Source organism: Anolis sagrei, chromosome 5 (assembly GCF_037176765.1).
Source record: "Anolis sagrei isolate rAnoSag1 chromosome 5, rAnoSag1.mat, whole genome shotgun sequence".
NCBI classification, from domain to species: Eukaryota; Metazoa; Chordata; class Lepidosauria; order Squamata; family Dactyloidae; genus Anolis; species Anolis sagrei.
Genome location: NC_090025.1, coordinates 181,639,622 through 181,655,215, shown reverse-complemented (window position 1 = coordinate 181,655,215; position 15,594 = coordinate 181,639,622). Strand labels below are relative to the sequence as shown.

Here is a 15,594-nt window from a genome sequence, read left to right as displayed (position 1 = left end):
TTATCTTTCAGTCTGAGTGACATATATTGGGTGGACCAAAGGTTATGCTTAGATGTATTTGTTACCTATCACAGATTTGTTGTTTCCTTCCCAGATGTGTCCAAAAATGGCAGTTCTCAGTCAAAATTTTGCAGGTTTAAAAACATGAGATAAAAACCTAAGCTTCCTTTTCTCTTATGGAAAGTTACCATGAATGCGGCTTTCTGCTCGAGTTTTGTCACATGTTTATGTTTAGCTCCAGGCTTCACAAACCTCTAATATGATCCACATGCTGCATAAACATCCATCCTGAGTTCAGCTCCCATATCAGAACGGCAATGCTGGCAGGCAGTCTCTGACAGCTGAATGAGGTAATAAGATAGCCATGCATGCAAATTATGCATTTAATCACATATTTACCATTGTATTTACCCTGGTGGCACAGTGGGTTAAACCACTGAGTTCCTGAACTTGCTGATCAAAAAGTTTGGCAGTTTGAATTCAGGGAGTGGGGTGAGCTCCCACTGTTAGCCCCAGCTTATGCCAACCTAGCAGTTTGTAAACGTGCAAGTGTGAGTAGATCAATAGGTACCGCTTTTGCAGGATGGTAACAGCGCTCCATGCAGTCATGTTAGGTACATGATCTTGAAGTTGTCTACAGACAACACCAGCTCTTCGGCTTTGAAATGGAGATGAGCACCACCCGGACACGACTAGACATAGTGTCAGGTGAAACCTATGTCACTTTACCTATCCAATTGTAGAAGGAACTAGAAACGCACCTATTTTATGTGTCTGTATCTGGGTTCCCTAGACTCTCAGGTAGTTCTTTAACCTGACTATCATCCCCACTACAGACACAAAATACACAGTAGATTGAATCATACAATGCAGCTCATGGCTGATTTTGCTGTTTTAAGCATGGGGTATTTCAACAGTTCACATGAACACAACCAAAAAAACCCAAATATACACATTTTCCATCAAGATCACTACCTTATGAATTGTGAGTTACCTGTTTGTGCAACTTTATTCATTCAAACCACTAATGAGGCCCTAATTTTATGCTCATTTTGTAATTGAAGCATTCCTAAACAGGAGGCAATTCTTCAAATATACCAAAATGATATCAGTTTAAAGTAAGATTTAAGTTCAGGATCAAACTGAGGTTCTAGGATAATTCCAACCCAACAGCATTGGATATGGGTTGCTGTGAGTTTTCAGGGTTGTATGGCCATGTTCCAGAAGCATTCTCTCCTGATGTTTCGCCCACAACTATGGCAGGCATCCTCAGAAGTTGAGGTGTTTTGGAAACTAGGCAAGTGAGACTTATATATCTGTGGAATGTTCAAGGTGGGACAAAGAACTCTTGTCTGTTTGAGGTGGGTGTGAATGTTGCAATTGGCCACCTTGATTAGCACTGAATAGGATTGCAGCTCCAACAAAAGATTCCCCCAGGCAGGAAACAACCAGGCTTTGAAGCTGCAAGGGTATTAAATGCTAATAAAGGCAGCCAAATTGCAACATTCACACTTGCCTCAAACAGACAAGAATTCTTTCTTCCACCCTGGACATTCCAAAGATATATAAACCCCACTTGTCTAGTTTCCAACAGACCTCTGAGGATGCCTGCCATAGATGTGAGCAAAACGTCAGGAGAGAGTGCTTCTGGAACATGGTCATACAGCTCTGAAAACTCACAGTAACCCAGTGATTCTGGACATGAAAGCCTTCAACAACAGCATAGGATATATCAGACCAATGCTACTCTCATGAATACTTATAGCTCCCTTGGTATTTATTCTTTTTTAATATAGGTGATGCTTTAAGCTTATAAACAGTATAATCAGAATAATCTGATGTGGACAAAATAACATTTTGAGTTTTTGAAAGGAAAAAGGATGGCTGATAACTTTTTTGAGAAACTAAGGGCTCTATATCTCAGAATATCAAGGCAGAAAATCCCACATTATCTGCTTTGAACTGGGTTATCTGAGTTCACACTCAGATAATGTGGGATTTTCCATCTTGATATTCTGGGATATAGGGCTGTGTGGAAGGGCCCTGAGAAATTGAAGAAAACATCAGCTCCTTTTTGACATATTTCCAAACCTGAAATTATATGAACAATTCCACCAAATGCATGTAGTAAATGCAGCAGCTATAACATGTGCAGGCTAGGCATGCTATTCCAGAAAGACTTTTGGACGCAAACAGCATGTTATTCAGCCATCTCAGGTACAAAACTGCCACAAAGTTTTAGCCCTCTTTGTTTATTAAAATCCCAAGTGCCCCAATACTTTTAGGTTAGCTTGTACATCTGATGAGATTCCCTAGAGAGGTGTTTTATTTAAATGGTGGGAAAAAGATATTCAGAAGCAATGTACAACAAAAGAAAAAAACCTCAAGTCAGTTGTTTTGCCACATAACCCCATCTTTTGCCAACTTATCCCACTTTCAGAGAGACTCTGTTAGAAGCCAATAGATTTCTCCTCGGTAATAAACACAACAATGAATAAATCAAAGTTGGAGAAACTGGGCCTCAGGTTACATTCAGACATACAGGCAGTGGTGCTAGATGACCGCAAAAACCGTTACTGCTCGTCTCATTCAATACTCTCAACTTCCTTGGCAGACAATCAGTTCCAAAGCATTCTCATCAGGTACTGCCATTCCTTGCCCCCTGGTACAGTGTGCAGCCCAGGAGGTTGCTGCATATACTGCTGCTTTCTTGATTCAGTTCTCAGAGTGTCCATGTGTTGTCATTAACAGCTGGGACGTTCAAGCCTTAACTTCCGGGGCTGTGCTGTAGATGGAATCTGAATTTTCAGAGCCAAGGTCTTCTGCCAGGAAAAAAACGAAAAGTCAAAGGTGAAGAGAAATTTGGCAACTTGATTCAATTATTTTCCCATCAAACACTTTTGCCTTCCTGTGCTTATTGTAAGTGTAATTTGAGGCTGATATTAAATGTTGCCAGTGCAAGCCTTCTGTTTAGCCATCACAAAAATATGCAAAGTGGAAATACTATCCACCACTGAAGTGGGGGAGGGAGGTGTTCTTGCTGAGACTCTTTGGTGGCGCCATACTGTGTTAGCCATTAAAGTACAAGGGTCTATTTATTTGTCTTCCACCCATTCCACAAAAGAATCTTCCCAATACACCTTGGCATCTAAATGTTGTTGGAATGGTTCCATGCTAGATCAAAATACACTATTGCAGGACCCAAGAGATAGACAGGAGGCCTGCAATGTTTTCAGTGGCATCAATAGAAATTTTATACTGGATTACAAACTGAATGTGCTTATCTTCTTTAACCTGTCATCTGGAATCCTGTTTGTGTCACACACACACACACAGGCCTTAGTTTGAGAACCCCTTATCTAAGCTCTATTGATATTATCAACTAGAGTAGTGCCACTGAATCAGCTGGACTTGTCTATGTGTTTATACACCATCACAACAATTGATCCAATGGATCTGCTTTAGTGGGGACTAATCAATAGGACTGCAGCCTCACAGCTGGACATTCCAAGACACCACCAAATTATATCTCTCTTCAATGTACCACTTGGCTGACTGGCATTGTAGGAAACAGTCACTCTGCACACCTCACTACATAAAGAGACAATATGCAGGCACCTTGGCAGATACACATTAGGTTGAATAATTGTAACTCAATTTGGTGTAACTCAACCATATAACTATGTGAGAATACATTTCAACTATGTAAGCGTGATGTGACATCCCAGTCATGTTACATAGGTCAACATGTATAGAGACCAGATCTCACTTTTAGAGATGGGATACACATTCAGATAAACAAATAATGTAGCCTAGCTACCGGCTCATTACCTAGGTCTTCCTCTGTGGTCCCTGGAAGGTTGCCTTTTGCTTTAGCCACCTCTCCACCTTCTTCTTCTACAGAGAGATTGAAAAGAAAAGAAAATCAAACCCACTAATTTTCATAACAATAAACATACCAATTTTTAAGTTTCTACTGCAGATCATAACATAAGTTTTTCTCTTCATTTGTGTTTTTCACTGTTGCTTCACGTCTCTATTAAATATACCACTACAGCTCATATTTTCTCCTATGCTTTCTTTAAATTAGCTGATTAAACTCTGTAAAATGAGCAAGATATTAGTCTGAGAAAGCAAAATGTAGGATGGTGGAGGGGTGGGAGAGATATTATTATTATTATTATCATTATCATTATTATGGTGAAAACTGGAAATGACATTTTTCCATATTATACACCCAGAAAACCTAATGCCAGGGAAAAGGGAACATCAACAGCTATTTTTATGTGCAGAATACTGTTAATTTACTGTATGGAAGAGGTCTGCAATGAGAACCCCTATCTCCAATCTGAAGTCCAAATTAGTACAGGGTTACTGCTCAGTGACGCTGAGATCTACAATTAAGTGATGTTCTATGGAGATGCAATTCTGTCAGATGTCACTTTAAAAGGTAATAAAAACTATTCCAATACAGTGTTATAATTAACTTATCTTCAAAAGACAACACATACGTTACAGCACAGTTCAATTTCATCAGAACGCACACAATATGTTCTTACCAGGAATCACACATTTCCAGAGACCATATGTTTTCCCTACTGTTGTCTGCCACAGTCTTAGTGTTCCATCCTCAGAGCCACTAGCATACAATTCTCCATCTGGGCTAAATCTGACACAATGAATAGGCCCGAAATGCCCCTTGTATGATTCTGTAAAGAAATTGTAACACATCAGCCAAAATTTGAAAGGAGGAATTAATATACACACATTATCGGCTAGCATTTAGGGGAGAAATAAGCAATACAAGCTGCTCACTCTGGGTTTGTTGTTTGGAGAAGAAAGCTACAGGACCAAATCTAAGGCTTCGACCATTTATGAGAGAAAGCTCTTATCTATATTTTATCACACGAAGAGGTTGAAGAGGTTCTCCATGGCTTGTCACCAGACAGCAGAGAGAGAGAAATTAAGAAATCTATCAGCAGGCAGAAGGTTTTTTTTCAGATCATAATTGCTTTTAGAGACTGCCTAAGGACCTCATCCCATAAGTGGTGGCAAAGAGGAGGGAATCATCTTACCCTATTTCCTTCAATGTTTCCCCGTCTTCTGGGATGACCACCCATCCCATGTTTACTGTGCCTTTCCCCTACTTGGAGTCGAGTAATACCAGACTCCTGAAGATGGCTGTTTCCATGTGCTGCAGAAATGGAGCCCCATGGAGGCCATCACACAACATAAGGGCACTTTCAGTGGGACTCTGAAAGTGCCCTTATGTCATGCGATGGCCTCCATGGGACCCCATTTCTGCAGCTCATGGAATCGAAGCCCTACAACTACCTGATGAGATCCTAATACTGTTTTGGTTACATATCTGGAGAAAAACAGGATATATACAAGACATAAATTATGTGCATACTTGTCAAGCTACTTTACTAGAAATTTACTGTCATCCACTCTAGGGCCCCCTGGTGGTGCAGCAGGTTAAATCGCTGAGCTGTTGAACTTGCTGACCAAAAGGTTGGCAGTTCGAATTCGGGGAGCAGGGTGGGCTCTGCTGTTAGGCCCAGCTTCTGTCAACCTAGCAGTTTGAAAACACGCAAATGTGAATAGATCAATAGGTCTACTCAAAGATAGTTCTGTGGGAAGGTAATGGCGCTCCATGCAGTCATACTGGCCACATGACTTTGGAGATGTCTACGGACAATGCTGGCTCCTCAGCATAGAAATTGAGATGAGCACCACCACCACAGAGTAGGACATGGCTAGACTTAATGTCAGGATAAACCGTTACCTTTTATAGGTCTTATAGTCTTGATTCTACTGCTAATTGCTACCAGTAAAATAATACAAGAAACTCTAAGGCTGGCTTAAGTAGTATATACCATTCAACAATTCCAGTTCCACAACCTATTTCATCAACTACAATACAATAAAACCAATCTAAAAAGATTTGCTTTATCATTTTTCCTTGTGTAATAGTCAACACAGCATACTAGTGACACTCCCATTTTTGGAGTCCCAAATGGGTTTTTTTTCCTTTCATTGCAAAATTTTTGTGTGTATATAAACTGGAAAACTTCCCCCCTTCCCCGACAGTTTAAACCTACGCAGAGCTTTTTTCTGCTTCCTTCCCCTCAAAGACGGTTCAAGCAAACAGCTCTCCATCTCCAGGGTAAGACAGGGTTTTTTTTGTGGGGTTTGTAAAAATAGAATCCAGCAACCAGAAGGTACCAACTTTTTCACCACATAATAGTCACACACCCCTTTTCCAACAAAAAGGGGATTAAATATATGACTATTGTGTGATAAAATGTGGTATTTTTTCAACTGACATGTCCTACTCTCTCTAGCTTTAGCTATCTAGTATACCTGCCCCTGTGGTTGTATACCTTTCTCAACTATTTGTGATACACAAATAACTGTTTTGCGATATGTCTTTAAAAGACAGAAAACAGAATAGACATTTTCACAAAAAAAACCCTACAACAAAACTATATAATGGTGGCCATTTGGCATTATTTTAATCCTAGTGTTTAAGGTTTATTTGACTGTGCATCGGTTTGTCTCTTCAATCACAGAAAAACCCAGATAGGGAGTTACACAAACATCTATCAAAAATCATCTAACTGTACCAAAGTAAAAGGAAATATGACTACATTATAGGCTTGATAGTAAGTTAGAAAACTATAGCATTTCTGTCACACTATTCCCAAGAAAGCTTACAGATTTGCCTTAGCAACTGAAGTGGTTTCACATTTCAACATCAAAGCATGCTTTGAAAATACTTAGAATAAACTGTAACATACCTAGTTCTTCCCCAGTGTTATAGTCATACTTATACAGTTTAAAATCTTCACCACCTGCAACTAGACATTCTTTCTCAGGGTGAAGGGATGCAGAATTGATTGTTGCAGGGGCCTCAAAAGATTTAATCTGCTCCAGGCTAAAGCAAGAAAAAACATCATCAGGGAAAGGTTCCAAAAAGAATAAAAGATACCCTATAAGGCAGGCATGGGCAAACTTCGGCCCACTGGGTGTTTTGGACTTCAACTCCCACAATTCCTAACAGCCAGTTGTTAGGAATCGTGGGAGTTGAAGTCCAAAACACCCCGTCGGCCAAAGTTTGCCCATGCCTGCTATAAGGGTTGGATTTCAATAAAAATTATTTCACCGATGTATAACAAACCAAATCAAAGTTGTTTAACTGTTCTCTGGCTTTCCTCTGTTAAAGAAATTAGTAGGAATTATCTAGATCTGAATGAATTAGAATGATGGCATACACACATTTCCTGAGGCTCTTCCAAATCAACCAAGTTTGTTATTTTTAATCGAAAAGCATATTTTAAGATAACATACGTTTCAGCACTATGAAATGCAATGGTCCTTCCATAGGTGATCACTATTATTTCCCCTTCCGGAACATACTCCATACTGCTCACAGACATGGCAACGTTTATCGCCTTCACTTCTGTCAAAGTATTTCTGTCCCAAAGCCTGTAATTAAAAGACAACGGTTGAATCAATTAAGTTTATTTTAAATGTAATGTCAGGCTTTCAAATGCTTTTGTGTCAAAGCTCACTCCTCAGCATCATCAATCCACAAGACAGAATGAAAGAAGCTGTGTAATTCTTGATACAGCTCAGCCTGACATACTGGTAATCAATGCAGAAGGGGCTATAGCATGAAATAAATATGCAAAATAAATGGACAGAAAGCAGGTTGGGATTCCTTACAATTGTAACAACAGATGAAATTGTTATATATTTATTCTTTTATAAAACTAGACGTTAGCTCTTGGCAAAGTGGTAGATTTTTGGGACCAAGAACAAGGCCGATCTCATAAGCCTGACATGTATTAAACCATGATGTATAGGATTATGCTGTATCTTACTTTCCCACATGAATATCTATGCTTATGTAGCTGAATTCAAAACAACACAGTCAGCCATCCACCCATATTTTTGGTTTTAATTTTTGTAGAATTGATTATTCATATATTTTATTCATATATTCTTTGTAAGAATTTATAGGTCCTTCAGAGTGATTTGTTTTCTCTGTAAAAAATATAGTTTTCTTCACATGCACCCAACATCTACAAAAGTGGAGGACCTACAATACAATATGGTGAAATTAAGATCTGTTATTTCTTACCTGACGGTTTTGTCATCTGCTGAAAGTATCTGTGTGTCATCACTGCTCCACAGAGCCTTTTTAATACCAGATGTGTGACCACTAACCACTTGAGGTTCTAAAGAAAAGAAAAAAAATATCCCAGTTTAAGAAAAAGGCTCTAGAATAATGTTTCAACTGGTATTTTTTCTCAGTGTTAAGTTCTGATTGTAGCAGTGCAAACATTGCAAATAAAGGAAGTTTACTATCTTTCCATTTTTAATACAGCATGGCATAACCACCATTTATGAATATGTGGAAAGTTTTTTTTTTAAAAAAAAAGAATAAAATTACACATCATTTCAAGTTCAAGTTCATTTTACTCAAAATACAAAAATACCACAATATATATATATATAAGAATATATGAAAATGAAACTGGATGGATAGTGCAAAACAGTTCGTCTTGAGAGCAAGCCTCAATCTCACTAACTTCCTTCTTAAAGATTTTTTCTGTAAACTACAGCTTTACTGCCATTTTTATTTATTGCACTTATTTATTTTGTCCACAACTATAACTCATTACAATTTCAACTACTTAAAAAAACACTGCTTTAAAAATCATTGTTTGAAGTTGGCTTATTTAATCAAAGTTTACACCTTGGATATAATTAACATAAAGTGCATGTTTCAAATCAAGCTTTGGTTTCATGCTACTCATGTATGGTATGCTAACAAACATAACCTAACAATTACTGCTTGCAAAAGGACTGACTAAGCAAACCGTGAATAACACGTCTATGGTATTTAGAACGATATCTAATATGGCAGGTGACAGGGAGGGCTTTTTCTTCATTTTAATAAACCAGACGTAATCTGAAAACAGTCCATTTCTTTCTCTCTCTTTTTTTTTGGGGGGGGGGGGGGGGAGAAACGCAAGCCACAGTGAGTTTTGTACAACATGGATATATTTAGTGCAAGCAAGAGCTACCAGCCAATGTGCACCAGTAAATGGCAATTTCAGAGTATTATTGTAATGCTGGAATAGCACCATGCTAAAATATGCATAATTAAAAATAGTGATGATTACCCTTGCATGAGGCTCATTCCCATTCGATTATATATTGTGACATTTGACTCTTCACATAGCACTAGACCAGCTTATTGTTCTGTCCCAACATAGCCACTGCGTACAGTGATTTTAGATTTCTCAAAGAGTACATTAATTCATTAACTATTAGATACAGAGAAAACAGAAGAAAATGGAGGAAACAGAAGTAAATTTGGCCACATTTGTAGGTTTAATTTTTGCAAATTTGATTAATATCATATGTTAAGGAATCTCTAGGCCCTCCAGTGCGACTCTATGGTCAACTTTGCTACTTGACTGTGAAGTCACATTGGAGGTCCTAGAGATCCTTAGACATGTGCTCTCCAGGTTTTGTAAAAAACATTTTAATTCAGATTTTTCTATTTTCATGGGATCTTTTACATCTAACCCCAGCAAATATAGAGGAATGACTGCAGATGCAAAAAAGAAAAGGATGGATTCAGGGTAAAATATATGAAGTTTTAACAAGTAATGCAGAGACTGCTGTAGTTTTGAGAAGAATTCACAACTTTTGATAACAATCAGTTTCACAAGTTAATAGTATAACTCACCTGCTTCTGGTTTACTTAAGTCATAGATGCGCAAAAGTTTGTCTTGTCCACCTGTCAGTAGATAATTGCTGTCCTAGAGCAGAAAATAAGTATTGATATTATCAATCAAGAATGTGAAATTGCTGGTGTAAGTTCTCCTTTAGAAAAACACAAAGAAATGATTTTGCATCTGCTTTACCTGAGTGAAGTCCACAGATTTGACGATATGCTTATGAGCCAAGGTGATTAATTCATCCCCTGACACACCATCCCACACTTTGCTGAAATAAAAGAACACAGTTAATAACATGCTAGTTTAACTATATTTCATACAAAAGATAGAAAAAAGATTAAAATTGAGACAGAAGGACAGACAGACCAAATGAAATTTTAAGTATGTTAAAGAGGCTTCAAAAATAACACAAGAACAGAGAGAAGTCCAGTATTAGATAAAGGGTCTTCACTTACGCAGTGAAATCTGCAGCTGCTGTGGCAGCTTTAGTGGCATCTTTATTTAGCGTGGCACCCCAGACTGCTCCCTTGTGACCAAGAAACGTTCCAATCCAGTCTCCCGTGTCTCCCTGACGAAGCATAGGCTTTCCATCTAGATGAGGGAAAAAGAAAACAGACATGAATGTGAATTTTCAATAACCTAAATCAGACATTGATCTAAATGAGTTCTTATTATAAAAAGGGACACTATTCAGTTGGATAAAAATCCACAATTCATAATGAAGAAAGAACTCCATGATTTTTGGAAAAAAAAATCTAAAGTTAATGGTTCAAGAACCAGAATCTACTGGGTCCTTATAAACACTGAGTTTTTAGGGATTGATTCTTCATTGCAGAATGTTTGTTCATTATATATACATATACTTATTTCTTGATTGAAAAGGAAGGGAAGATTGTGAAAGGTACCTATACAATGTCTTGTGAGCAGTTATAATATGAAAAACTTGAAATAATCAATATAAACTTGATATCATGGTTAAGAACAAGGCTAATTACTTTCAACTTACACCTGAACAGAGATATAGATCAGAGGTTATACCAATTCAGGGATTTTATCCCTAGATGGTGGGATTCTGCAATTAGAAATAATCGTATTCATTGCTTACAATATAGGTTATTGTCCATGTTTGGAAATTTTACTTTGAAGACCCAGAAAGTGTACCTCCCCTTCCATCTCCTTGTTCTGAACAGTCATTGATACTGAAGCTTATCAACAAGGGAAGCACACAAGATTCTTATCTGCTCCAGAGCAGAGAGCCACTCTTTTACTTATCCATAATGAATAATCATAGGTACAATTCATGACTTGGTAATATTCTGGAAGCATTCTCTCCTGACATTTTGCCTGCAATGGCAAGCATCCTCAGAGGTCTCACAACCTCTGAGGATGCTTGCCATAGATGCAGGCGAAACATCAGGAGAGAATGCTTCCAGAACGTAGCCATATAGCCCAAAAAACCTACAACAGCCCAGTTGATTCTGACCATGAAAGCCTTCGACAATACATGATTTGATACTTAACAAGTTTCTGACCAACTGATTCTCATTGCGCTGAATGGGGCACATGTCCAAAAACATACAATATTACTCAATATTTTACACAAATCAGATTTCAATTTTCTAAAACATGCCAGTTGTCATTCCAACTAATAGCAATATGAAGGCTTGCAACTGAAGAAAAAAATGTATTACCAAAGTAAAACATTTATAGTGATACAATGTGTGATCTTTCTTCTTTGCATTAAACCAGATGCCACTATAAAATAAAAAAGCTTTATTTTGTTCATGCCTAAATAATAGCAAGGACACAAAGCCAATTTTCTGAACACAATAGAAAGACAGCATAGGATTTGGGATGTTCTAGCCAACCCAAGACAGTCATATGGTCAATTCGGTATTTTGGCTCATGAACAGAAATCTCATTTAGATGGTAATTACTGAGCAAGAAAGAATTCCACAATGAGGCACAAAAGTAAGAGTCTAAGCTGCTGACAGAAAACTAAAATCCCATTATTTGCCACAGTAGCAAGACATAGGCCCGTTCCACACAGCTGTATCAAATCCACATTATATGGCAGTGTGGATAATCCAATTCAAAGCAGATACTGTGGATTATATGCCTTGATATTTTGGGTCATATGGCTGTGTGAAAGGACCCATAGTCTCTTCCGTCATAGATGTGATGTTTCACATGAACTTGGAGATGTAATATGTTGCAGATACATAACACACTCTGAGAAATGAGAAATTTTCAAAAAGGAAATCTGATTAAAATGAACCTTTTGGGAATGACTAAATGATGGAGGATTTAAATGCTAACTGGTTTACTGTTTTAAGAAGGGTTGAGTTTGTAATCCTATTAATCTCAGTATACGTTTTGATTTTCAAATACCTCCATGTCCACTGATGACACCCTTCTGAATTTTATTACTATGTTAATAGTGTTTTATGCTTTAATTATATTGTTTTGAAAGTTTGATTTGATTGTATGTTTACTATTACTACATTGTGTTTCTTCTATTATAAGCCACGAGTCCTTTTGGGGAGAGAGGGCGGGATATAAATAAAGCTTCTTCTTATTATTATTATTAAAGTAAGTATTTTATACATGTTGTTCATAACCATAGGCAAAAACTAGTGGTTGTCATATCTGGAGTAGAGCTGTTGTAACACATGTAACTTAGTTATGAATGACCATGGCTCATTTCTAACCAGACATATCAGATATTTTAAGCAGACAAAGGGGCAAATGAATTGGGGATTTATAAGCAACAATCCAGCACTGTTGTTTGTGGGGATGAGGGAGAGGGCCTTCTCGGTGGTGGTCCTCCGGCTTTATTTATTTACAGCATTTTTGCCCCACCCTTCTCAACCCCCGGAAGGGGACTCAGGAGATTAGACTGGCACCCAATCTGTCCACCTTCCGTAAAGACCTTAAAACCTGGATGTTCCAATGTGTGTTTGAGAATGATTAGGCCCCTGTCCATGAACGCCCAGCCTCAATTGTCCATTAGAGTGAACTCAGCACTTTTCCACAGCCCTGGCCCTATAATCTGCTATTTGTACAAGTCCATGTCCAGCACTCGCTAATTTTTGATCCTGCCCATCTTATTCCTGGTTCTGGTTAGTGACATTTGTTTTGATTCAGTTCATAGTTGTTTTTAAATATTTAATTGAATTATTAAGTTTATTATGTTTTAAATGTATTTTTAGTGATAAACCCTGTTGTGTTGGGTTTCGTCCCACTAGTAAGCCGCTCCCTTTGTGGAGATGGTGGAAGGATATAAAAAATAAAGTTGTTATGACGATTTTTATTATTAGTTAGCAGGAATACACCCTGTAAAAAGTGGTTCCTCCATAGTTGTTGTTTTGTTCAATTTTTCTGCAATTTAACAGTTCGAACCCAACTTACTTAGCTGACCGCATCTTCTCCTATGAAACTACATGTGCCCTGAGGTTCTCGGGAGAGATCCTGCTCTCGGTCCTGCCTCTGTCTCAAGTGCAATTGGTGGGAACAAGAGAGTGGGCCTTTTCAGAGGTGTACCCAAGACTCTGGAACTCTTTTCCTAAAGAGGTTAGAATGTCTCCCTCCTTGCTTTCATTTAGGGATCTAAATTTCTATGGAAGCAGATCTTCCCTGAAGGAGAGGGATATTGAAAACAACAGATTCATCTGTGCAATGTATACATTTTAATGAACTTCCGGCAATGGACTTGACTACAGCATAGGAATGGATATCAGGTGTGGTTTTTTTTAAAAAACTTTTTTGAATGTTTAAACTGTGTCATGTTATCTATTTACTATGTATTTATATTTTTATTAGACATGTTTGCGGTGTGATGATAATGCTTATTTTTATCTCTATCTGTATATATAGAGATATAGCGGGCCTTGGCCTTTGTAAGCTGCACCGAGTCATTCGGGAGATGTTAGCAGGGTACAAATAAAGTTAATAATAACAATAATAATAATAATAATGCTTTGAAATGTTTTTTGTTACATGTTTGAGTCCCAATTGGGAGAAAAGCAGGATAGAAAATAATAATAATAATAATAATAATAATAATAATTTGCATTTTCCTGACTTGTTCTTATTGTTTGTAGTTTGAAACCATTGTAGTTTGAAATCACTGAATCAGCAATATGTCCTCAGATTGCACTTTAACTATTGGATTGGGTTGGATTGCGCTCCCCTCACCTTACCAGATATATCTTACCTTGTTCATGCCCAGTGTTTATTTTTTAAATTTTAAACTATTGCATTTGGCCCGACCATAGGTTTTTAAATCCTTGTGTGTTATTGCTTATTGTTTATATGCTATTTATATTAATTGTATACTATTGTATTGTTTTTGTGTATTGCTTTCTTGTATTGATGTGTTGTTGAGCTTGGCCTCATGTAAGCCACCCCGAGTCCCTTGGGGATTTGGTGGTGGGGTATAAATAAAGTTTTCTTATTGTTGTTGTTTTCCTATTTATGTAGCACTTAGGGCAGGCATGGGCAAACGTTGGCCCCTCCGGGTGTTTTCAACTTCAACTCCCACAATTCCTAACAGCGAGCTGTTAAAAATTGTGGGAGTTGAAGTCCAAAACACCCGAAGGACCCAAGTTAGCCCATGTCTGATCTACACAGCATAATGAATACAGAATACAGCAGAATGAATGAATACAGCGGAATGAATGAAGGCTCAGCCAGGCCTTCAAATGCTAATGAAGGTGGTCAGTTGAAACATTCACACTTAGCTCCAGCAGAGAAGAGCTCTTTGCCCCACCCCAGCCATTCCACAGATATATAAACCATTGTCCTAATGCCAACAGACCTCACTACCTCTGAGGATGCGTGCCATAGATGCAGGCGAAACATCAGGAGAAATGCCTCTAGAACATGGCCCTATAGCCCGAAAAAACCCACAGGAACCTAGTGATTCCAGCCATGAAAGCCTTCGACAATACATGGAATGAATACAACTTGGCATCATTTTTGCTGTCATGGCTCAACGCTAAGGAGTCATGGGAGTTGTAGTTTGGTGAGGCACCAGCACTAAAAGCCTTGAGAAACCACAAAACCCCAGAATCCTATATTATTGAGTCATGGCAGTTGAAGTGGTGTCAAACTGCCTTCAGGAGCTCCCCCACACCCCCAGGAGGCTCACCTTTGCAAGCACTGATGAGGAAGTAGCCGTAGGGGGTGATGCCGCTGAAGGCCAAGTCCACCACAGGCCGCGTGTGGCCCGAGCACGTCAGCGGCGTCTGTCGCATCGCCATGGCGGCCGAAGGAAGGGAAGCAGAGGGTGGACGAAGAAGGGAAGCGGCGGGGTCTGGAGGAGGAAAGAGGCCGCTGAGAGAGGCAGAGGAAGGCGACCCTCGCTGGCTCCCTCAAAGCCACGGGAAAGGCCGAGCCGCTGACGACGAGAGGGAGACGACGGCACGCCGGCAACGGAAGTGAACTCAGGAGGGGAGAAAAATGGCCGTCGCCGGAAGTGCTGAGCCGCCGCCGCCGCCTAGGAAACCATAGAGCCGCTTCCGGTTTCCTGTCCCGGGAGGGGAGAGGCATGGAAAGCTTATTCTTAAAGGGCTGCAGAGCGGAAGTGACGTCATCGCCAAGCTCTTCATAGAATCCTAGAGTTGGAAGAGACCTCATGGGTTATCCAGTCCAGCCCCCTGCCTAGAAAGAGGAATATTGGCGGGGACGAGGGAGAGGGCCTTCTCGGTGGTGGCCCCCCGGCTGTGGAACACTCTCCCGGCACACATCAGACAGGCGCCCTCCCTCATGTCCTTTCGAAAAAGCCTTAAGACCTGGCTGTTCGAGAGGGCATTTAATTAAGTGCTAAGCA

General features: G+C 39.1%; 1 protein-coding gene across 1 annotated transcript; it reads right to left on the bottom strand.

Moving 5' to 3' along the window:
* Positions 1-2,236: 2,236 nt before the first annotated feature.
* On the bottom strand, positions 2,237-15,227 carry STRAP (serine/threonine kinase receptor associated protein). The gene is made up of 10 exons (XM_060776637.2): positions 14,914-15,227; positions 10,217-10,352; positions 9,948-10,029; positions 9,770-9,842; positions 8,150-8,246; positions 7,354-7,491; positions 6,804-6,940; positions 4,560-4,709; positions 3,832-3,897; positions 2,237-2,822 (listed from the first exon to the last, which is right to left on the bottom strand). The coding sequence occupies exons 1-10, from the start codon at positions 15,023-15,025 to the stop codon at positions 2,761-2,763; spliced, it is 1,053 nt and encodes a 350-aa protein (XP_060632620.1). The 5' UTR covers positions 15,026-15,227; the 3' UTR covers positions 2,237-2,760.
* Between the last annotated feature and the right edge of the window lie 367 nt (positions 15,228-15,594).

Excerpts from the sequence above, each read along its gene's own strand:
- STRAP (XM_060776637.2), bottom strand. The coding sequence starts at position 15,025 with ATGGCGATGCGACAGACGCCGCTGACGTGCTCGGGCCACACGCGGCCT. Across the intron at positions 9,843-9,947 it reads AATCTGTGGACTTCACTCAG|GACAGCAATTATCTACTGAC; the intron begins GTAAAGCAGATG and ends TTTCTGCTCTAG. Across the intron at positions 7,492-8,149 it reads GCAGATGACAAAACCGTCAG|GCTTTGGGACAGAAATACTT; the intron begins GTAAGAAATAAC and ends TTTTAATTACAG.